Source organism: Beta vulgaris, chromosome 4 (assembly GCF_026745355.1).
Source record: "Beta vulgaris subsp. vulgaris cultivar EL10 chromosome 4, EL10.2, whole genome shotgun sequence".
NCBI lineage: Eukaryota > Viridiplantae > Streptophyta > Magnoliopsida > Caryophyllales > Amaranthaceae > Beta > Beta vulgaris.
Window position 1 is genome coordinate 46,168,798 of NC_079205.1, and position 25,743 is coordinate 46,194,540.

Sequence of the window (25,743 nt, forward strand, 5' to 3'; positions counted from 1 at the left end):
CCTTCACATTCCCATAATCTTGTGCATCTAAGTTTCCGATGTACGCCTGTACTGAACTGGATATTTGGGACAGTAAAATCAAAGAAGATGAAGATGATTTGATTGATAAAAATGGAAATAACAGAAAATAAAGATAGATTATCAAGTTTTCGAGTGACTTGACACACTCCCAAAGCTAACCACTAAAATAAACTCTCCGATATTTTCTTGATATCCTTTCCTATCACTAATCCTTCTATATTTATAGAGCTAACTTACTTACTTACTCCCCAAGCCAACCTAATTATATTGTACTACCTATATTACCCCTCCCCTTAAACCAATCTATTACAACGCCTTTTGGCAAGGGAAATTTATAACTACACAGCTTTACATTAGAATCTATTAGCTTGTTGCCATACCATGGCCCTTGTCTGTCAAAAAAAAACATAGAAATAATCTCTGGCCTTTATAGAGGGCAACACAGTTTTGAACATACCAGCTTCTGAGTAGAGTGCGTTGACGAAGGTTTGGGCTTAGGGTAATCACTAATCAGTAGAAGATCGCCTACCACTTTCTGAACTAAAACCCTGAACCTAGAGGAGAATCGCACAACTGTAAAGCCACAAGCAGTTCCTGGCACGGAATGAAGTTGGATGATGACACCCTTTGTGTCGAAATGGTTTCTTGTGCTTATACCCCATTACATCACAATCGGTGACTTGGGCACAATGAAGACTTCCTTATGTGCCCGATTATGTGCCTCAAAAGTACCATGGCCAAACAAAGTGAGGCCCCATGGAAGTAAGAGAAATGCCCTCGACCAGTTAAACCTCAGGGGCAGATTGGGTGTAAGGCTCCCACGTCGAATGATAATTTACTTGATACTCCCCTATCATAATTCATAACCACTACTAATAATATCTTGGCTGTTGTTCCCAGATAGTACGTAAATGGCATGCTTAGTTCTTAAGCAAATATATGTCAAATAACTCTTTCCTTCCCCCACTTCTATAACATGTCGAGTGATGACAATCAAACCACGTAGAGGAAACAATACACTTTTCTTCATCAAAAAGGCTGCAATTGACTTCCATTCCTTGCACACGGCTTGACAAATGACAAGAGACTTGATAGGCAATCTTCATAGAATCTCATGCCAAATATTTTCTGATACACTACTTCTTATACACGCTCTTACGCATTCGTTTTTCCAGTATTGCTTACCACAATCATCCTTGAATCGTCCACAAAGGTATCTCCATGCTTGTCAATATTTACAAACAAATTAAATTGAGGAACTATTGTAATGCATAGCTAACAAAAAAAAAATCAGACTTTGGCAACAGAATCTACATCTATATCTATCTGTAAAACAAATTGGGAAAAAAAAATCGAAAAGGGAATGAGTTATAGCCACCCCTTACTAAAAGCACTCAATAAATCATGCAAATAAGCTCCTAAGATTTTAGTGATGACAAAGAGAGTTAATTACCTCTTACATGAATGAGCAGATAAGATTGGGAATGAAGAGCACTGCAAAGCCCAAAGATTGACCACGGCGAACGAGCCATCTAGCATGATGTCGTGACTGGGTAGACGGAAACTGTCAGAACCGGGGAGAGGATAGAGAAGCAATATCATCCCCAGGGCTAAGGAAAAAATATCAAAGGAGAGTAATTCTATTGGATGGTGTTCAGACGGCATTAGTTTAGGAACTGGGTGAGTGCACATTGGGAACTGCTGCTTAGTGCTCCCATTTAAGCCACATAAAAACGGGCAAACGGCCCAGATAGCAACTGCATTTCCCCATGTACTGGTATTTGGCAAAGTTCTGAGTATCACACGCTGTGTAATGACTTTTTTGGAGTATCTTAAAGAATTTGCTCAGATCGTCAGCTATGTCAGTAGAGAAACAATTGACATTAAAGTAACACAAACTAGATAAACTTTAAAATGACAATAGACCTAAGACATGACAGTGAGTTTTATACATTGAATTCAGGAAATGGAGAATAGGGATCAATTCTAACTTGTAATGCTGTAAAAGGTATTCAATGTATTCTTATTGATAGATTCCCATGTTGAATCAAAAAAAATGTCAAGGCATCACCTCAATCATCAAGTAACATTTTATGAACCAAAGTGGAAGAGACTTAAGTATGATAAGATCTTTCAATACAAAAATGTCTCGCTCTTTTTCAGAAGAGCAAAGGCATATAATTATACATAAGGACAGGATGTACATTCATACTGTAAGAAAGCATCAAGACACAACTAGAATATCGTCTGCTCGCCCAATTCTTGACCGACCATACCTTCTGTAAGCACTCGCTGAAAGAACTCATCCAGAGTATCTCTTCCATAGCTTGGAGTTTGCTCAGCACTGTAATCTCCAGTTTCAGGATCCAAAACCAGCATACTCTCGGCAGCATAATATCGCCCAATTTTCCCAAACTCCGCAGCATCCTCCAAAGAAGGGAATATCTTAGCTAAGAAATCAAGAACACCAATAGCAAAATCCATGATTTCAATGGGAACTTTGATAAACTTTGGCTCCTTCCCCACAAGTTTAAACAACATTTCCCCCTGCTCCAGCGGCGTTAGTGCTTTCCCTGGCCCTCCAATTGGCAAAATCTGATTAATCTTATCCTCATCTAAGACAGAATCCACAATAAACCTAGCTAAATCAGGCTCACTAATTGGTTTACAAGCACACAATTTTCCATCCCCAAACATCACATAGGGCTTCCCATCTTTCACAAGCTCAACTTGTCCTCCCAAACTCTTGAAAAACGCCGTAGGCCTCACAATACTGTAGGTAAACCCCTCATCTTTCTCAGCTTCCTGGATCAACTCGGCCTCGAATTTCAATTTGGCACGCTGAAATTCCAAAAGAGGCTTTTGCACACATATTGCAGAAAGCAACACAAAGTGTACAGCTCCAAATTTCCTTCCAGCAAGAAGACTATTCTTAGTTGCCTCATAATCAATCAACCAAGAATCTTTGACACCCCCACTTCGACTTGCAAGACATGAAACCACAACATCAATGGAATCAACCCCGAAATTCTCCAAATTTCTTGCTAAATCATCAAAATTAGTAACATCAGAAAAGCAAACATTAGCTCCATTTAACTGAGTAAGAGTCTCATCTTTCCCAAACTTACCCTTAATCCCACTTTTCTCTCTTGCAACAGCTATCACATTGAAACCCCTTTTTACCAACTCATTAACAACAAATTTTCCAATGTACCCAGTTGAACCAGTAATCAATACATTAATATCCTTTGGATTTTTACTTCTAAAAGATTGTTCTTTGGGATTTTCAGTAGTTGTAGTGCTATTAATTGCAGCAGTAATTGGATACAACAGATTATTCTTGCTATATTTCTGGGATTTTGACAATTGAAAGTGAAATGGAAGAGCATAAGGAAATGGGTTCACCTGAAATTGGGTGAAATTTTCTGGCTTTCCTCTGAAATTTCGCGATTTTGGTAGGATGAAAGTGTAACGACCTGAAGTTATGGAAATTGACATCCTCTACTAGAATGCTGTGTTGTGGTGCTGTCAATGGTGAGAAAGTGTGGGTGTAGAGGAGAGAGAAAATTCCGAGAATGATGGGGATTGGGTGAGAGAGAGTGACAGAATGAGTCTGGAAATTGGAGAGACGTCAGGATTTTTGGTGCCAAGAGTTCAGATGGCCAGAAAGAAATGCTGCATTCCCAGCCATAGAAATGGAATGCTTCAGTTCGTATTCGTAGATTATGAGTGGGATATCAGAGTGACGTTTTATTGATTTTAGAAGAAACTTAGCGTGACGAGGCCAGACGATTTGCGAGCTATTCGTCTTTTTTTAATTGTTTTTTTTTTGAGGGGATTTTTTTAATTGTTAACATAGACTATCAACGTATCTAGTAATGGTAGCTAGCTTTTAAGTTTTAGTTGTGAGAATAGTGGTTAGTTGTGGTGGTAGCTATTAGTGGTTGGTGTATATTTGTTAGTTATTATCGGTTCAGGTAACATATTGATGTTTGGTAAAAGAAGCGGTTAAAGTAACTGTTTACAAATAACTCGTTATACACTCAAATAAAACTTTAATATATAATTTATACACCACTAAATGCTATCCCAAAAACTACAAATTGTAGTTTTTGACAAACACTAATAAAACACTACTTACACAACTAAAAGCTACTTGTACCATTACCTAACAAACACGAAAAATGATAACCGCTATTGGATATATATTTACAAAACATATATCCAGGGCAATTAGGCAAATAAAGGAAAGATTAAAGTACAAAAGTACAAAAAATAAGGCTTGTTGAAAGAAGGGGAGGGGAGCAAAAAGCTGAACAACTACTCTTCTCCTTGGGAGTTGGGTTTTTGGGACATGTAATTGTACTTGAGTATTAAAAAAATTAAACAAAAATTTGTAAGTTTGGAGTAGAAAATTTATCCTCTGTTCAAAGAAGGAAGAAAACAAAAAGATAAATGTCTGAATGTGAAAACCGAATTGGAGGGAAAGTGTAAAATATTGGCGAGAAGGTGGTGACTTGGTTGCTAATTTGGTATTATCATAGTAAAACCTACTATTATCTAGGGTTGTTCACAAAAAAAATCGAAACAGAAAAATCGTATCGAAAAGCAGTTTGAATGGGTGGTTACCGTAACGATAAAAAAGGTTTCAATGGTACGGTTACCGAAATGATAAAATTTCTGTAAAACAGTACGGTTATGGTTATGATTTTTGAGTGAGCAGTTAACCGAAATATTATTTTCAAACAATTACATTAATTCTAATATTTGTTCCTTAGTTATAACAATTAGGGAAAGTACGTAATTACTTGGAAACTCTAGTACTAATATAAACACTATAATTAGGAAATGAAGTGAATTATTAGTGTAAGTTATATTTCTCAATGGATATATTATCCACTTTATAATACATTTTATATTGAGTATATAGATAATATTAAAAGATATGCACAAAAAAATTGAAAATATATAGTACATTAAATAAAGAATAATTGTATGAATTAAGTAATGGTTAACCGAAAAACCGTACCGAAAAAACGGTTAATCGTTTAAGCGGTAACCGGTCTAAACGGTTACAGTTGCGGTTCGCAAAAAAAGAATGATCCGAAACTTAAGGTTACCGAACCAAAACTTCTCATTTGAAATCTCCACTTATGTTGCTTTATTTTTTGTTCTTTTGACAATTAATAAAAATAAAAATGCATTTTTCACAAAATAATTATAACAGTACCATCTTTATTTTAGATGGATTAGGATTTGTAAAAAACTTGTATGGTGGTCCATACTAAATTAGTGCGGACTCAATATTTGTACATGTTATTTATTGAAAAAAATGATTACTTTGTTAAAAATAAAATTATAAAAAGGAGTAGGTATAAATTGTAGATGGTGATCGTGTTAGAAAAAAGGTTATAAAGTGAAATTTTCATCATAACAAACTAATCTAAGAAATAACAAATTATCACTATGTTAGATAATAATAAATTAATGTACCTTAAGATTTTAAAATGTTACTATATGGAAAAAAAATCATTATATCATAAAAATAATTTTGGTCCACATCAATATTAACGTGGACCAGGTCCACGCATGCAAGACTAACTCTTAGGATTTTTCCTTCAGATAATAGTCTCATAATCTTTCCTTGTACTTTAAAAAGAACTACAATCTTTTACTTTATGTTTAACTTAATTCTACTCCTAGTCTTCGAAAATTTTAAAGGGAAAGTTAGTTTGGTGGCATATAATAAACTTTGTAGCTACACATTACTGTTGTCAATGACACTTGTCGTTTGGTGGCATATATATATTTTACCATCAAATTTGCAGCTACAAAACCACTATTTATGTATGCAAAAGGGCTATCTCTGTAAACAAAAAGTTTATATAGTCAATTATTCACCGTGTTTCAGTTGTACATACCACTGTTGGCACTTCACTAGTAGGGTGTACAATTGGAATCTTGTTAAGAAATTACTATACAGACATATTGTCTTCCTGTATATAAATTTTGCTAACATGGATAGTGGTTTTGTAGCTGCTAACATGCAACTGAAAAATATATAATTAATATAGAAAGCCACGTGTGATGGCATATATATTATGTACTTGCAATTTCATAGCTACAAAATCACTATCCACATATGTAAGTATTCTGTATCGTATTATGTTTATCGTATTATAAAGGTGAGTAACAACTATTTGAGTGGTAACAATATACATCGTCAATGATGACTTATCCGTACAAGGTTAGCATCGACTAATCATCAACTTATTTGATGAGGTTGACATCGACTTATCCGTATAAGGTTATCCATATATATATATATATATATATATATATATATATATATATATATATATATATACACACACACACATTCAAATGAGCTCAACTAAAAGCTCGGCTTGTGCTTGAACTCGATTAATGTAAATGAGCTCGATTAATTATCTCTTATGATTAACATTTTAACAAAAAAAAAAACATTTTATATGGTTGCCTATACACAACTTTTACCACTAATATATCTAATAGTGCTGCTTTGATTTCATAAAACACTAGTAGGAAATCAATTAATAACATTTATATCTTTCATTGTTATTAGTAACGAAAACATGTTATCTCTAGTTATTTAAAGATGAATTGCAAAACATTATAATTATGATGATTATCAATTTTAACCTTATTTGATCGTGATTATAAATTTTTTTCGATAATAACATAATCAACTAATAGTAATATGACTAATAAAATAATAGATTAAAATGCAAATATAATACTATATAATCATAGTGGTACTATAATTAAATTTTTTAATAGTAACATAATCAACTAATAATAATATGACTAATAAAATAATAGATAATAATGCAAATATAATGCTATATGATCATAGTGGTACTTTAATTAAATTTTTTAATAATAACATAATCATCTAATAGTAATACGAATAATAAAATAATAGACAATATTACAAATATAATACTATATAATAAACATAGTGGTACTTTAATACATATTTTAATTTTAATTTATTGATCATTGACTATTTGGATCATATTGGAACTTATTGGACCTGATTGAAACTTATTGTCCTGATTGGACCTGATTGAAACTTATCTGAACTGAACTGAAATGATATACTTGAAACTTAGTTCATTAAGGTGAAAAGAACGCGCCCTAAGTTGAATCAGCTTCAATCATGTAATAAAACGGACTACACATGCAAACATAAATGTTATTTGTGAAGTCAATCGATGTGTCCAATTGTACACAACATTATTGTCTTTGACACTTGTACTTGGTTGGTATACATATTCTTCACTAGCAAAAGTTGAACTACAAAACCACTATCCACGTAATAAAAAGAATTATACATGTAAACATAAAGTTTGGTTGTCAAATCTGTGGGATACTCATAGGGGGTTGGTATTTATATTTGTTATTAGCAAAGTTGAAGCTAAAAATTACTATCCACGTAATAAAAAGAACTATACATGTACACATAAAGTCTGTGTGTCAAATGCGTGGGACACTTGTAGAGGGTTTGTACATATATTCTTTATTAGCAAACTTGAAGCTACAAAACCACTATCCCCATTATAAAAAGAACTATATATGTAAACATAAAGTATGTTTGTCAAATCCCTCGATGTGTATACACCACTATTGTCTGTATAACTGCATAAATATTTTAATATCTTAATAGTATAAACATATTATATTATAATAGTGTTATGTAAAACAAAACCACTATCTGTGTACGCAGTGGTATTATTTATGTAACTAATATTCAATGTAGTAACAATTATTTGAATAGTAAGAACAATAATAATCGTGAACTCGTACATATCCAAATAATATTTAAATGCAACGATTAATTCTCATATGATTATCCTTACAGCCAATCATAATAGACTATGAAGGTTACTATAACGACCTATCATAATGAATACTTATCTTACGAAGATTACATGTCCCAACATAACTCATACATACAATTACAGACATGGTTACCCGAAACTAAACTATTCTTCATAAATGACCTAAAACAATAACATCTTATTATTAAGATTGTGACTTGTTTAACACGATGAAATTAGTTTTGATTATAATAATAATAATAATAATAATTTACCAACAAGCCTTATTTTTTGTACTTTTGTACTTTGGTGTTTCCTTTACTTACCTAATTGCCCTGGGTATATGTTTTGCAAACATATATCCAATAGTGGTTTATCATTTCTCAACAAACACTACTATTTTTCTTAATTAGTATCTTGACTGAGTCAAAACACTAAAATCTACTTAAAAAACTTATGCCCAAGACGCCCTATGGTACTATTTATATGTATACTTTGACTCACTTAGAAACTATCTATGTAAGAAAAAATATAGTCCAGTCTTATTTGATTCGTTTAGATGTGTACTCCCTCCATTTCTTTTTAATCTACACACTTTCCTTTTTAGGCTGTTTTTTTTTAATCTACACACTATTACTTTTTCTATTTTGGGTAACATATCACATCTACTTTCTTGCCCATGTCATTCACTTTTTAATATTTTAATCCACTTTTTTCGTTTCTCTCTCTATCTTTTTAGTTTCTCTCTCATACTTTTGTAGTTCCTCCTTGGTTCTCCCCCAAAGTAAAGTGAGTATATTAAAAAGAAACGGGGGAGTACTTTCCAAATATATGATTTTTATAATTTTTTCTTATAAATAGTTAAAGATACTAATGTTAAAAGTCGTATCTCGTAAATTTTAAAAAGGCAACTGTAACAACTAAAAAATGCATGGTGTACATAATATCAATTTATCAATTGGTTAGAACTCCATTCAAGATTTCAAGTGAGTCCAACCCCTAGGAGCATTATTGAAATCTAGGGCTTCTCTCATGAAGTTTGAGCGTCATATTTAATTTCTAAAATCACAAAAACAAATTGTTAAAAATTGCCTTACAAAAACATGTTTTTGTAAAAAATAATTGTATAAAAACAAGTTGTAGAAAACCATATCTTAAAACATAAATGTTGTTGATAAGCTGCGTTTGACCGGATTTTGGCGGTTGACCATCTTTTGAGACTTTGACCTTTTTCTTTTTGTGCTTTCATTTCTCTTTCATTTTTATCGAAATTTGCCAAACAATCACATTATAATACTCCCTTTGTAATTTTTTTAGTTTGCTTCTTAGTTGGAATCTTGACAAATTTCACAATTCAAGGAAAATTTCTATATTTTTTTCAATACATACGGAAAAATTTAATCATTTGAAGTCCTGTTTGATTCGTATCAATGAATAGTTTATTAATATTAAAATCGTTATAATTTTATTAATATGTAATGAAGAATATATAAGGTCAAAGAATAGTATTGGCAAACGTGTATAGTCGAAACAGACAAACTAAAGAAAATTCAGATGGAGTACTATTATATCGAAAGAGAACGGCGTTTTCGGTGAAAGTGGACGAAAAAGGAAGGAAAAAACATAATAAGAGAAAAGGTCAATGACAGAAAAACCAATCAACATCCGGAATACGGTATGGTCAAATATCGCTTCTTACAACAATTTTGATCTAAAAGGTAGTTTTTTACAACTTTTTTTACAAAATAGTTTTTCATATAAAAATGTTTTTATAAGATATGTTTTCCAAAAAATATTACATAAGCACTATTTTCATAAAACATGAATATTTCAGTGTTTTCTCGTTAAATCGAAGGCTAATAATGATTTCATATAAGTTAAATTTGAAGTTTATAAATTTAATAATTATAAATAAGCTAGAAATATAATACACAACTATGATAATAAGTTAAAAGTTGTTAAATACAAGATTGATAAATTCAAATTAGTTACGTTTAGTGTTAAATTTTCATGAAATTCCCTCGCGTTTTAATAATTCGCCTTATGCACTTAATGTTTACTAGTACAATGTAACGCTCCGAAAATACAAAACTGTAATTAGCAGCGGAATCATAACTTAAGCCTGTGGATTAGGACCCACTATTAATATAATAGACTAAAATTATCTCTTAAACATACATATGCACAACTTAAAGAAACAATTACCCTTAATACAGAGTGTTCTAAATATCCCAAATATATGTAGAATCACTTCAACATAATCCAGAATATCACCCTTGCAACTGCTTTGCCATACCTAAAACAGAAAGCAAAACGTCATGAGCCGAGGCTCAGTAACATACTACTCTAAGTCTCTAACAGCGTAATTCATTTCAACTCATTTTATTTGAAATCAGGGAGGAGAGAATATTGCAAGCAATCATTAAAACGAAAGGCAGCCACAACAAAGGTGACACTTACGTTGCCCATAGCATTAATCCGAAAGGCGGTCACAACAAAAGGTGACACTTGCGGTGCCCATATATATATAAGGCGGTCACAACAAAGGTGACACTTGCGGTTCCCATATCGGAAAGGCGGTTACAACAAAGGTGACACTTGAGGTTCCCATAAAATACTGCCAAGAACCGTCTTTCACTTTCATTTATAATGTCTCATCATTTTTACAATTACGTCATAAAACACCTCTTAAGCATCATGAAAACCAATTTATCATCATTAACATTTTTTAGCAAAACATTTCATATCCTGCAATCCATAAACACGTTTCATCAAAATATTATGTAAAAGCCTCGTCAAACGTAGTTGGAAGGGGAGTGCGGGTGTTAGCATTAGACATTACCTCGAGTCGTAATTATTGTACTTGATAGCCGGGGGAGGCTTGTAATATCCCTTTTCCTTTCTAATCTATTCAAGAATTAAATGAAGGACGACTTATTAATATTTTATTCTAGATTTAAACTCTACGAACCATGCATTTCCATCATGTGTCCATTATAGGAAGTACTTCAATATGACTTACTAGAGAGTTTCTTTATATTAATAGCTATAGAACCTCATTATCACCATTTACTACTTAAACTATAATTCTTGACTTTACTAATTTGGTTAAAGAGGACTGTTTTAATATTATAGATGGCACGTTTAATATGAGTTCTAAGTCCAACTTATGTAAAGTTATTTAGTAACGACCACTACTTATAAGATTCATGAAAACTCATGTTTAATGACTTGAAGGTGTAATTGTGGAACTATCTTATTATACAAATCTTTTAGTATCAAAACTATTGTCTACCATTCGGGTACCTAATTAAGTACTTAAATACTACTTTCAACTATTTAGCTAAGATATGAGATTCATTTAATTAAAGCTAGAAAGTGGAATTCATATGTTAATAAGTGAAAACAAGTACCTTTCATTTACATTACCAAAATTTATAAAAGAGCTTAATAAAGTTAAGTTATATATATTTCTCATTCGCTTCCTATGGTAATAATCTAGGTGTACTTAAGTAATATATATAAGTTATAACTAGGTAGCATGAAATGAGTCAATATATATAATCCAATTAATCAAAAGCACCCTTCATTTAATTAAAGTGTAACAATAATGGTTATGTCATAATCTATTTTAGACCATAATTAGGTTGTACGATTATTTCATGAAGTAGAGGAAGCTTTATAACATTAAGTTTAATTTAATTAACTAAGTTCAGTAACTTGGTTTATTAATCATACTAAGTCTCTATATGTAAATTAGCCTTGCAAGATTAGGAGTAAAATTATACATAAATAAGTTTACTACAATTGGAGATTATAAGCTCAACTAGTTTATGTTAATTAGCCCAACGTACCAATGGGTCATGTTAACTAATCATTAAGTCCAAACTATAATAACTTAAACTTTTCAAAACAAATAAATTGGAGGAAAAGGTATGTAGCATACCTAATTGGGTGAAGCAGACGGACAACGGCACAACGCAGGGGGGGAGGTCGTCAGCGCTAGCCAGGGAGGGGAGTCGTGCTGGTGTTAGGGGGAGGCAGTAGCCCAGGTGGGGTCAAGGAGGAGAGATAAGCAGCGAGATAGGGGAGGGAGAAGAGGAGCAGCGAGAAGGTGACGGAGAGGAGGAGAGATTGTTGCCGGCGCGACAATGCTTGGCAGGCTCGCAGAGAGGTCAGCCGATAGGTGGTGGTCGGAGGGTGGTCGAAAAAACAGGAGGGTAGTGTTTGAGATTGTATTTCTGATTTTTGGATGGATATGAATAGTGAACTTAGCTTGCTATATATAGTAATCTTAGAAACAAAACTCAATTAAAATAATAAAGGCTTAATGGTGAAGTATACTTGGGAAGTAAGGAGTTCTAGAATGCCTTGGGAAACAAGGAGGGAAGGCTTCAGGAAGAAGAGGAAGTGGACGGAAATGGTGATTTCTATTTTTAGAAAATACTTTGTATTTACTAAAATTAACAACCTTTCCTACTAACTTACCTTATTTTATTAAACACTTGGTTTTGAGAATCATGCGGGGGCCCAATGGTTGGAGCTCCCACCCCCACCTCATGGTCAAGAGTTCGACTCTCATCAACCCCATATTTGGGATGTTTGTGTGGATATTTGCTTATGGATATAAATCCCAGTTTTCAGTCTCTAAAAGTTTCTTATGGGTTGATCCCCTTCTTACCCCATATCTCATTAGGGGTAGAGCCTACTTGGCCCAGTAAATTACCGAATAAAAAAAATGAAAAATACAAAATAAAACACTTGGTTTTATTTTATTTCAAATATATTAGAGAAGTGAAATTAATTAATTAATTTTAAACAATTTTTTTAAAGCTAATTATTAATGTTAATCAAGCTTAAATTTTCGTGATATTTCATACAGGATACATGATTTATGTCGTTTCTGGGACCCTCATTTGCACCGGTTCTGGGTTCGACACTACCTGACTCATATTCAATAAATATGTTATGCGTCGAATTCTGCTTCGACGCAATTTATTTACCATTTTTGCGTCTGATGTAGGCAAGGACCCGAAGTAAATTGTGTTATGGGGACACATGGGTTGTCAATACACAAGCTTTATTCTGACATAAAAGAAAGCCCATTTGCGCCAGTTAATGGTCAATGACCGACGTAAATGTTTCTCTCAAAATAAATAAAAAAGCGGGGAGTATCCCACTGTAGGCTTATTTTTATGTCGCCTACAAGGGATGAACGCATATTAGATTTGACTATCCCACTGTAAAGGTTTTATTGAAAATTATTTTGAAAGAAGTCGCCAACAATTCTTTTTAGGAAGAATCATAAACCTAATTGGATATGGCAAAACCGTAGGGACAAATTAGGGACTTATCCAATGTCGATTTCCTGGTCATGACTCCATAGATGGTCAAAATGAACCAAAGATTGAGTTCTGGGGTAAAGGTACAATACAATCAGGAACCATATTGCCCATTTCTCTTTTCTATTATATATTTTTTGTGCCCTAACGTTTTCCTAGGCCGCCCTTTTGAGTTTTCAACCTAGCGGGCTTGGACATACCTTGAATAAGGAGTTAAGGTTGATGAATGTTGAAAGGCTTTAAGTTTGATGAAGATTTAATTGGATAGGCTAAGGTAGGATCATACATTTGAATTATATAGGCTAAGGTTTTGATAGGTTGAAGGATCTGAATGAAGGGGTAAAACTTGTGTGCAAGCCCCCTAGCTTGACTTTTTATTTGCCTTTGGCTCTTTTTTTTTGGCATTTTTTTCTTTGCATTTTTTTCATTTTTTTTTGTTTTTGCCTGACATTGATCTTTTTTTTATTTTTTTTATGTGGTAAGGTTTGCACACAAGTTTTCTTTTTTATGGTTTAGGGTATTGGAAGGTTTTGAAGGATGTTTGTGGATCTTTCATTAATGGATGGTTATTTTGCTAATGGAGATGATGGTTTAAAGGATTTCTGTTTTTCCTTGGTTGTATGAGGATGGCTTATGAAAGGTAATGGAAGGAAGAGGGTAATAACTCCGATCCAAAGTATGTCCATTATTTATTTATTATTATTTATTCAGATCTCCTTTTATTTTTTTAGTCAAGTTCATTAGGTGATTTAAGTTCCATCATTGAATTAGAAGCATAGATAGAACGATGGAAGGCCAATGAAAATGAAAAGAAAAATAAAATGAAATGAAAATGAAAAGGCTATAATAGATGAAGTCTTATTGTGACATAGACTCGATAGGAAAGGATAGAAATGGCTTAGGGTGAGGACTCCGTGACTCATCCGAGGAAACCAGAAATAAAATGTAACAACCCGATCTTCCGAGCTGCTAATAAATACACTCAATAACCACGAACTAAAATTTAACTCTTAATAAAATAAAATCGCAGCGGAAAATATCCTTAATTACACCAATATCTTAACTAAATTCCCAATATTATATACAATGAAATTATCAATAACTAATCTCGAATCAACTATCTAAAATACAAACACAATCCATAGTCTATGACGACCTCATAATCTCATTCCACTTCCAATTCCGAGTTCATAACACCCAACCTGCAAATTAGGAAAGAAATACAAAACAAACAAAATTTCAAAATGAGTGGAAAACTCGTAACCTTTACTTCAATTTGTTATAAACATTTTATTTCCAATCATTACCTTTCATTACAATGTTGGCGTAGCTTATTCTCTTAAACAAATCAGTGGGAGGTACAAGATTTGAACAAACGTCACCTCTAAAGTTCGTATAATTGAGCACAACAATATAATACTACCCCCAAGGTTCTTATGGAGCGTAGCCGATCATTACAGGTCAAAAGAGTAACCATCCTCCACCCATACCTTGCCCACTATCTATTTTCAGTTCATAAACTAAGCGACCAAAACAATTGCGTAATCATATTGTCGAATAATATTTTTGGAATCAAGTCATAACATCATATTCATAACTATGTCATGAACAGATTCGAGTGAACCTCACTTGTAAGTTTTAAGAAATGATTTCAAAATAGAGACGAGAAATGAGAAACGGGAATATAAAAGGGAAGAATGGGAAATAAAAATGAGACATGAGCAATGAAGTTGAAAGTGGAAATGAGAATGGAAAATGATTAGAAAGGGGTATGATTATGGTTATGATGGCGACATGGGCCTAACTATATGCATATGCAGATGTGAACTGGCCTAGACTAGACTATGCAAGCAAAATGGACTAAATGAATGAGCTTTTATGCTAGTTTCACTAGACTTGATGGATTGCCTTTATGGACATATGGTGATTGGCTTCGCCAGACTCGATGATTTTGGGCCATTATGGACTTAGGGTAGACTAGTTTCGCTAGACTCAAAAATTTGGACTGCTATAGATGTAAGATGGGAGTAGCTAAGCTAAACTCGGAGGGTGCCTTTATGGTATTGGAGATGACTAGCTTCGCTAAGTCAAGGTGCCGTTATGGACTTAAAGGGTGTCGTTATGGTCTTAAGGGTGACTAGCTTTGCTGAGTCAAGGTGCCGTTATGGACTTAAAAATGGTGCCATTATGGTTTTATAGGGTGTCGTTATGGTCTTAAGGGTGACTATCTTAGCTAAGTCAAGGGGTGCCATTATGGTCTTAAGTGTGACTAGTTTAGCTAAGTCAAGGGGTGCCGTTATGGTCTTATAGGGTGTCGTTATGGACTCAAAGGGTGTCGTTATAGTCTTAAGGGTGACTAGCTTAGCTAAGTCAAGGGGTGTCATTATGGTCTAAGGGGATGCTAGCTTCGCTAGGCTTAATGGTTTGGACTTTCGTCCTATGTGGGTTTGGAATTAGAGTGGATGAACTTTGGGAATGAGTTGGGCCTTATATGGACCTAATTCTGGACATAGTCCTATATTAGTTTGAATTAGACTGCTGGGAGATGTACATGGGTTTGACATTGAATTGGAATAGACTTGGACTGGACTTGACATAGACTAGGGTTCACCTAGATTTGACTTGAATTAGACTTATCTGGCCTAGATGGACTCTAATGCTTGCGGGCCTAATATGAATGCATGGACTCAAATTATATGGACCTAATATGAATGCAAACTGGACTCTAATGTATATGGGTCTAGATTGAATGCAAGTGATTTCTAATGCATATGGGCCTAAAGTGAATGTAAGATGGATTGGATTTGGATGATTAGATTGGATGAAGGTGTTTGAACTGGATTTAGAATTTTTGAAATTCGTTTTTCAAAGGAACCCCCTATTTTTATCTTTTGCTAGGAAAAGATAATGGATATATTTTTGGAAATGTCGTGTATGATGATGTTTCGTAAATGCTTTTTTTAAATAGAGTAGAATAGAAAAAGAGTGTAGGATTATTTTTGAAAAAGTAAGTTTTTGAAGTTGACTGAATATGATAAGGTAAGATTGATAGGGAACATTAGTTGATCAGCAAGGATGAAGTGGGAAGAGGTAGACATGCATGACGATAACTCTAACTCTACAATGACCACTTTAGATGCACTTTTTAGGAGAGACTCGATCTTACATGAAAAGGTTGAATGTTTTTGGAATAGGTGGGACTTCTAAATCACCATATTTTTTTCCCGCAAATGCAAACATACAAACATAGGACTAAATGTAGGACGGTGCATTACGACCACCAAATCAGCGAAAAGAGTGTGACGCACAAACTAGGTGTCACGCGGCATTGCTGCGTGCTGCGCACAACCATGCGTCTGGCGCGGGAGTGGTCTACATCACTACTCCCCAAAATGGTGACGTATTGGCCAATTGACGATTTTTTTATTGTTTGTTAGACGCGATCTTAGGAACCACGCATAATAATGAAAATTTCACAATATAATAGCAGGCAAAAATTGCAATCACGCAAGCAAATGTCATATAACATAGATTCAAAGTTCCAACCTAAATTCCAGTTCTATGTTTGAAACTATTGATCAGGTTTAGGTTCAGTCTGAAAAGGATCCATGACTAAGAGATTGATCCCATGCTTTCTACCCTTGCTTAAAGAGGTGGCCACGTGTAAGACGCACTCCACTCTTAAAGAGGAAGCTTTTTGGAAGGACAAAACACAAAACCCACGGGGTGACCTCACACATAGAACATGTACTAATAAGGAAAGGTAGATTGTCCTTATGGTGGCTGATCAAAAGCCATGCACATGCAGAACTGTCTATTATTCAAAGGCATAAAAATAAGAATGAATCGTATTTTTCAAATTTCATCCACTCATCATTTTTTTTAAAAAAAATCCTCCCCAGTGAATTCGCCAAATTGTAGGTGTGTTTTTATTTTGGCTACGCGGGATGAGCGCATATTAGATTTACTACCCCAATGCAAAGATTTTATTGAAAATCGTTTTGAAAAAAGTCACCAACATTTCTTTTTAGGAAGAATCATAAATCTAATTGGATATGGGAAAAACGTAGGGACAAATTAGGGACTTATCCAATGTAGCCTTCTCCATCATAACTCCATAGACGGTCAAAATGAACCAAAGTTTGAGTTCGAGGGTGAAGGTACAATACAGTCAGGAACCATATTACCCATTGCTGACCTCTACTAAATATCGAGTCATTACAGATTTTATGTCAACGAATAATCATATTATGTTTTAAACACCCTAAAACGATTTAGTCTAAGTTGGTTCAAGAAACACATAAAAAGATTAACTTTTAGCGACATGTTATTATGCAATCAATATTATAGGGAACCTAGCAGGTTGTCCAAATTATTATGATTAATGTTAGAAAAGTTCTTTAGATCATAATTAGTAAATATAACATGTGAGTGATAAAAGTATCAAAGCATGAACATTCATATAATATGGATAGAAGGATCAGGCAAGCATATGATATACAAAGGCAAGAATACTAATATGTATATAAAATAAGGAAAATTTGTCAGAAACCACCTTTTATAATCACTTTTTTGTGAGAAACCACCTTTTAAAAAAATTTGGTTAATTAGCCACCTTTTTTCTTTTTTTGTTGGAAGCCACCACTTGCCGGAATCCGGCGTTGACCTTGATTTTCCGGCGTTGACCATCAGATTTTCGCCATTTTTTTCCAGATTTTTCGCCATTTCTTCCACCTAAAATGTCGGAGGATGCGAGGGAGGTGATGGGCTTAAGGCTGGGAGGGTGGGGATGGTCGTGGGGGGTGTTTGCCGGCGGGTTGCGAGGGAGGAGGGGGGTTGCCGGGGATGCGAGGGGGGAGGGGGGAGAAAGATAAAGGGGGGAAAATGGCAAAAATCTAATGGTCAACGCCGGAAAATCAAGGTCAACGCCGGATTCCGGCAAGTGGTGGCTTCCAACAACAAAAAGAACAAAAAAGGTGGCTAATTAACCAAATTTTTTTAAAAGGTGGTTTCTCACAAAAAAGTGATTATTAAAGGTGGTTTCTAACAAATTTTCCATAAAATAAAGTATAGAAAAGAGGTTAGAATAAATACAGTAGAATGATTTTATATTCAAGATCTACATCCGAAAACAAAATTGTTAGCAACTTCAATATAAAAATAGAGAATTTATTTAAAGGCCCTCAAGATTATACCGTGGCTAGGGTCTGCGAGATTGACAACCTTCAAGACGAGCTATCGTGAAGCCTGAAAATATGAATGTCTGAATATATGTAGATCGAATATATGTATATTCAAGATATACATCAGGAAAGAAAACTGTTAACAACTTCAATATAAAAATAGAGAATTTATTTAAGGACCCTCAGGATTATACCGTGGCTTGGGTCTGCGAGATTGACAACCTTTAAGACGAGCTATCGTGAAGCCTGAAAATATGAATGTCTGAATATATGTAGATTGATTGTATATTTTGTGTTTGAAATAAAGTATGAATTTTATTTGTAGGTAGAAGAGAGGTTCGTAAAGTAATCGTCGAGTTCGAAGTGTGTTAATGTGAAAAATCCGTCCTGTCTGTATGAAAATCAGGCCTATTTAAAGGGAAAAGAGATATGTGCCTCACGCGCCAAGCTGCGTTTGACGCATGATGACGTGTCAGCGCATGAGACGGCATGCCTAGTAAAAAGCGTACACGTGGTATGCGTTTTGATTCTCGCGCAAAGAATTGCGCTTGACGAAGAGTAGTGCGCCAGACACATGGCACAGTACGTGGCACAGTGTGTGGCACAGGGCCACGTGTCAGGACCGCACCTGGCGCAGGCCGTGTGCCAGCTTGTATAGAACACGTTTCAAAAGATTTTCCTTATCCTTTAATTTTGAAAATCTAATTTTACGGGATAAAATCTGTTTTCAATTATAAAAAAATATCTTTTGAAAATATTTATCTATTAAAATAAATCAATTAATTATTGTTAAAAACTTAATTGGGCTTTTCAAAGGATTGAGCTCAAAATACAAACAAGTATCATGAATAATTGATTGGGCTTTAAAATAGGACTTTAGCACTTTTCGAAAAGGTTTTGAATAGCTTTTCAGATTGCTCCACCCTTGTGTCGGACCGACTAAGACCACAATATGTTTCATCATCAGATTCTCAAATGGGGAGACACAATTTTGTATCTACACCCACCATATGCCACTTTGAAATTAATCAAATTCAGGTAAAAACAAGAACTACTTCCTATCTCAAAGTACAAAAAAAAAAGGAATTCACTAGCACATAGCAAACGCCGATTGGGAAAGTATCCCAAAACATTAAACTTCAAAGTAAAAAATTACATAACATAGAAGAAGATGATAATATCCCAGCATACACAAAATTGAACCAAAAAATTCAAATCGTCACTACCCAGAATCACAACTATACAACTGGTTTGTCTTCTCCAACTAGTTTGCATATCTCCTTGAATAAACCTTCGGTGGTGAATCCCTCTACATATCCCAAATCAACATAAAACAATTCAATATAAATTAGGAAAAATGGATTAGAATACCCCCAACTTTGGGCGGTCCGCTTTTAATACCCCCAACTTTGGATTATTTTTAAATACCCCCAACTTTGGGGGTGGTCCGCCAAAAATACTCCTTTTACCTGCTTTCACCGGAAGAACTGGTAAATTCTTGCACGTGCTTTACTTGTGATCCATTTTTGCATCGTTAATTCACAACCTTCTCATCTCTCTCCTCATCTCTTTCTTCGTTCTTCAATGGCTTCCAAAGTTCCAACACCACTACTTGGGGAATCATCATTTCTGAAGGAGAATAAAAAAACACAGTTTCAACATGATAAATTTGCTACTCATTACTGCTTTGTTGAGAGCGGGAATCATCAGAAATAAAAAGGGTATCTTCAGATTCAAGTTGGGTTTTCTCTTTCTTCAATTTCTCCTCTTCATACTTCTTCAATCTTTCATCCCATTTCGCCTAAAATTCAAATGACCCAGATAAAATTAATAGAAATTTAACAAAATAAATCTCACCCAAAAAAGATTATTGAACAAAAAAGAGAAAAATGAAAGAAAAATATGAACCATGTAAAAAATTTCAGTACGATAGATGACGTAAAACCCTAAAATACCCCAGCAATGGGGCCGGTGATAATACGAATATAACCCCATCTTTGCGAAGGAAGTGTGCTATTTTTTTTCGAGTTTTGTTTGGTTTTGCTGCGGAAATTAGCAATGGTGCGTTGCTGGCAGCGAGTGAGTGAGGACGATGGTGGAGTTGGTGTTGCTCGGTGGTTGCGAAGTTGAAAATCTGGTGATGATGGCTGAAGGTGCACAAGGCTGCGTGGTGAACTGGTGATGGTGGAGGTGAGAAGGTGAGGTTAAAATTGGTGGGAGGAGGGTTGGGTGTGGGAAGGGTACGGTGGTAGGGGCTACTGGGGGTAAGGGTGGGGTGTGGGAAGGGTGGTAGGGGGCTGCCGGGGGTAAGGAATGGGGTGTGGGAAGGGCGGTAGTGGCCAGTGGGAAGGTGGCAGTGGGTGGTAGTGGGGGTGAGGGAAGGGTGGGAGTAGAAATTGAAAATAAAAATAAAAGAGATAAAAAATAAAAAAAATTACCTTGCTAACAGGTTACAAGTCATCTGGGTGTATTTTTGGTGGACCACCCCCAAAGTTGGGGGTATTGAAAAATAATTCAGAGTTGGGGGTATTAAAAGCGGACCCCCCAAAGTTGGGGGTATTCTGATCCATTTTTCCTATAAATTAAACCCATAACACCAATCATTGATAACAAACGCAAATCACATTTCAAGCTTATTGTTAGCGTTAAGGTTCAAAATATATAAAAAAATAGATCTCATAATATCAACATCATTTGTTGCAGAATGTGTATACTTTCGACAAAAAAAATAGAGGTAGAAAATTTTCATGTTAGTTGAGTTGAGAAATTGAAAGTGGCCTATTGCTGCGGTTTTTCACTAGTATAATAAAAAATAGAGGTAGAAAATTTTCACTAGTATAATAAATGCTTATTGCTACGGTAAAAAAGTGGCCTATTGCTGCGGTTTTAGGCGCGCATGAATTAAGGGGGCAGCAATAGGTAATAATAAAATTGCTGCGGTTTAAAACCGCAACAATATCTACAAATATTGCTGTGGTTTTTAGGCCAAACCGCAGCAATAATATTTGTAGATATTATCTATTTAACAAAGAGTATTGCTGCGGTTTTGGGCCAAAACCGCATCAATATGTCAAACTATTGTTGCGGTTTTGGCTCAAAACCGCAACAATAGGTCCTGGTAACGAAAAAAAAATATTTTTTTTTGCATTTTGCAGTCACATTTGAAAGATTAAAATCAGGCAACAAACCCATTCACTATCCACCAATTCGCAAATGAACTTAAAATAAAATGACATATGAATCTCTAATGTATAAAATAAAAAAGCTAGTTACATAAATAATACAAAAAAATTAGAAAGTAAAATAAAAAACAAGAATTACAACTAAATAACTAATTACAGAAAAAATAATGAAAACAAAAAATATATGAAAAAAACAAGAAACTTAAAAAAAAATCCTAAAATAAAACTGAAATTAAGAAACTGAAAGATCGCCCAAGAACTCGAAGAAACTCGCGACCTACTGCGGTGACCGGCGCCAAGAACACCAGCGAGTGTTGACGAGACGAAGAGCCACGAGTGTTGCGAGGACGAACAGGAAATCCACGAAGAACGAACCAGGTTTCGACGAAGAATGAACCAGGTTTCGACGAAGAACGAACCAGATTTCGACGAACGAAGGATGAACGGCTGACGAAAGAACGAACGAAAGATGAACGACCTAAAACTAGACGGTGTTTCTCGTTTCGCCATGGTCGATGGAGCCATTTCAGTCGAAACCCACCAGATCTGGACCGCGAAGATGGTGTTTCTCGTTTCGTCATGGTCGACGACTAGAGGAGGGAGGGTGAACGACGAGAAGAGGGAGGCTGAAGGTTCGAATGAGGAGGGGAGGGAGGGTGAACGACGAGAGGAGGGACGGTGAATGACGATGACGACAGGAGGGAGGGTGAAGGGTGGAAGGTGAAGGGTGAGAGGAAGGAGGGTGAGAACTGAGAGGTGAGAAGTCGGCTGTGTGAGAGAAGTAGTGAGGAAATAACAAAACCCTAGTTATTAGTGAGGAGTGCGACACAGTTTTATATTTTTTTAAAAATATTTTAAATGATATTGTTGCGGTTTTTCCAAGAACCGCAACAATATATTAAAATATTATTTTTTTAATATATTGCTGCGGTTCTTCACGAAAACCGCAGCAATAGGTTTAGTCAAAAAGTCAACTTTTTAAATTTTTTTTCTATTGATACCATATTGTTGCGGTTTTTGGCCGAAACCGCAGCAATATCTTTATTTTTTATTTTATCTTGTCTTTTTACGTGATATATTGCTGCGTATGGGTAAAACCGCAGCAATACCATCGCAGCAATAAGCAATTATTCTACTAGTGTGTTAGTCTAGTAGAAACACTAGATCAACTACAAGACGGGGGGTGAATTGTAGTTGGGGAGATCTTCAATCTTTTTGCGGCATTAAAACAAACTGCAAATAAGAAAGAGACAACTACATAAACTTTGAAAGAGACAAGTACACGAGATTTTTACAAGCAAAACTTCCTAGGCCCAATAGGAAGAAAAACCTTGACCACGAGTGATTTTGACTCAACTTCTCTTTAATATACTAGGCCAAAAGACTCTCTTTTGTACAACCTAATATTGGACCTTCTCTGTTCCTCTAGGAACTTGTTCCCAGTCACCTTGTTCCTCCTGAATACGTGACTATCTCATTTGACTTCGCTGGAAGTCTTCTCTTTCTCTCTTCACTTTCTCTTTCTCTTTTCTCTCAAATGATTACAGACTTTTATTTCTCTCAACCCAAACTCAAATACAATGATTGAAATGAATGAATAGTGGGAAACCAAATACACTTTCTTAGAAATATATTACATGAAAATCTGAAAGTCTATCTATTAAATTCGATAATCACAGCTATATGTAGATAATTTGTTGCTCCACGATTATCTCCATTAGTACATTGTGGGAGCTTGAATGTAGCTACCCACCATCCACTCTATAGTCGTTAACATTCTTTTAACTGCTTCCACTTCTTCAGCCATGATCGCGCGCACCAAGGTAGGAGGTTTGTTGTGCTTCATAGAATATAGGAACCACTCAGCGTTCCTTCTTTGTAGCGCTGGGAGTTGGATATTTCTCCAGTTCAAATTGCATTGCATGTTGCAACAAATTTTCCTGCGCATATATTACTAACTCCACTAACATTATGGATTCTAAATTTTCTCAAATTAAAGTTCCATAATATAATCATGCAAAGAGCCGTTAAAACACACAATTAGACTAAATAACTTAATTTTGATTAAACTCATAATCAATTCTCCATATAAGATAATAAACCTAAAATATACTATTTAAATAAAAGCAAATAATTAAATCTAACAAAAGCAACTAAACAAGATAAACTAAAATAAACTAAGGTAAATATTTGTCATCATCAAAATAGTGAATACAACAATATTCCCCCGTTTTTATGATGGCAAATAATATTGGTTTTTTTTTTTCCATTTTTATCATAAAGAAATAAAAATAATGAAGAGATAATAAAACAACTGAGCACAACCTAAGTAACTAAACTCAACTATAACTGGGAACAGGGACTAGGAAAGATCAGAAAGGCTATAGGAACTAAGAGAGAAAAAAATTAAATGCATACCAGTAACATCTATTCCCCCTTTTGTCATTATCAAAACTAAGTTTATGGACCTACAACACTAGAGCGTCAACAGTCTAGGCAGCAAGCAAGTAGCTCAAATAGATATCTCATAATATTAGCCATCCTAGCACACCAAAAGTACGAAAGATAGAAAGAAACAAGATGGACAACATGCAATGAGAAAAATGCACAACACAAGAGTAAAAAGAAGATAGTAGATATGAAAGTACTTCATGTGTCTCAGGAGGACACAGGAAGAGAAAAAAAATTGTTCAAACAACATCACAACCCAAAAAAAACTTGTCGAGAGAATCAGAGTTTAAAGAAAGAAATTAGGTCTTGGGGCGCTTGAAGAGAGTGGTGACCACAGAGTCGATCTTGGAGACTACACCATCAACTTTGTTCCTGATCCCAGTATCAGCCTGCTTGATAGCTGTCAGGCCCTGCTGCTGCTGAGAGTCCAAGTTGGATACAGTAGCTTCAATGATGCTGATCCTAGAATGCAGTAGAGTCAGAGATTCTTGAATACCCCTTAGCATCCCATGAAGCCCAATAGTTGAAAGCAGAGGGAAATCAACAGCCGTAGAAGGAACTGGATCTGAGTCCAAATGAATCAGGACAACATCGATCACCTTGATCATGATCCTTGAGAGACTTAGACCCAGCAAGTCTCTGGCTCTTCCTAACAGAACCGGCAGGAACTCCTTCCTCAACCAATTTTCTCTTAGAACCCATCTCTACTTTAACAGGTGTCTCCTGCCTTTCAAAATCCAGTTTACCATTAAGCACCCTTAAACTGAGTCTAGACAAAGTGTCTTTGGTCAAGTAACTTTCAGGTTCCAGGTTAAAGGAGGGACTGGCAGGGAGTTTGACTTTGCTGTGTTTGAATATGGTGGTGAGGAGATTACCATACCCAATTTTGGTATTGTGAGAGATGCAGTATGAAAGATGAGATATCATTAATGAGGGAAAATTAATCTTGATGTTTTTGGGTAGGCAATACATAATGGAGAGGTCCATTAGATTTGCCTGGGTTCTTTTGGAGGATCTGGGTAATACAAAAGGCCACACAAACTGGAATAAAAGTTTATAAAAATGGGAAAGTTCTTTTCGATCAAGAGACAGGGCAGTGGGGTTTCCATTAAAGAAGGTGAGAATTTTTGCATTTGAGGTTCCATTAACATTTAATTTTGCCCGACCCTTGATATATTCTTTGTACCCTTCAGATGGTACTTCAAACCAGTCACTCAAATTTTTCTCAGTTAGGGTTACTACACTCCCATTGACAATATTGACCCAAACACCCTCAGTTATATTGAAACTAGAACAGATTTCACTCATTTCTTTTTCAAACAACCCTTCATCCAAACTAACTAATTTCATCCATTTTTGAAATTTTAGAATGTTCAGAATTTCCGTTCATTTTGATTTTTTTCACCATGCAAGATCAACACAAAACCCACAAGAAATTGAGAAGATCTGGTTTTCTTACCCCTCTTGGAAGGAATTTGAAGTTCTTTTTCTTGATCGCTCTCGACTTCGTTTTCTCCCTCCTCACGTTTTGGAGAGAGAGATTCATGAGCAGAGGATACGGCTTTTGAACCCGTTGAGTCTTCCTTGGATTGTGAAGATTCTTGATCACTAATGTCTGCCAGTGATGGAGTTTTCTCCACTGGAAATCACTCATGGTCACCAGAATTTTTGCTTTTGGAAGACATGTTGAGAAATTTTGGAG

The 25,743-nt window shown here is 35.1% G+C and overlaps 1 protein-coding gene across 1 annotated transcript; it reads right to left on the bottom strand.

Moving 5' to 3' along the window:
• Window positions 1-78: 78 nt before the first annotated feature.
• LOC104891135 (divinyl chlorophyllide a 8-vinyl-reductase, chloroplastic) lies at window positions 79-3,798 on the bottom strand. The gene has a single exon (XM_010676785.4). It carries the CDS (start codon window positions 3,517-3,519, stop codon window positions 2,257-2,259), a length of 1,263 nt encoding a protein of 420 aa, XP_010675087.1. The 5' UTR covers window positions 3,520-3,798; the 3' UTR covers window positions 79-2,256.
• Between the last annotated feature and the right edge of the window lie 21,945 nt (window positions 3,799-25,743).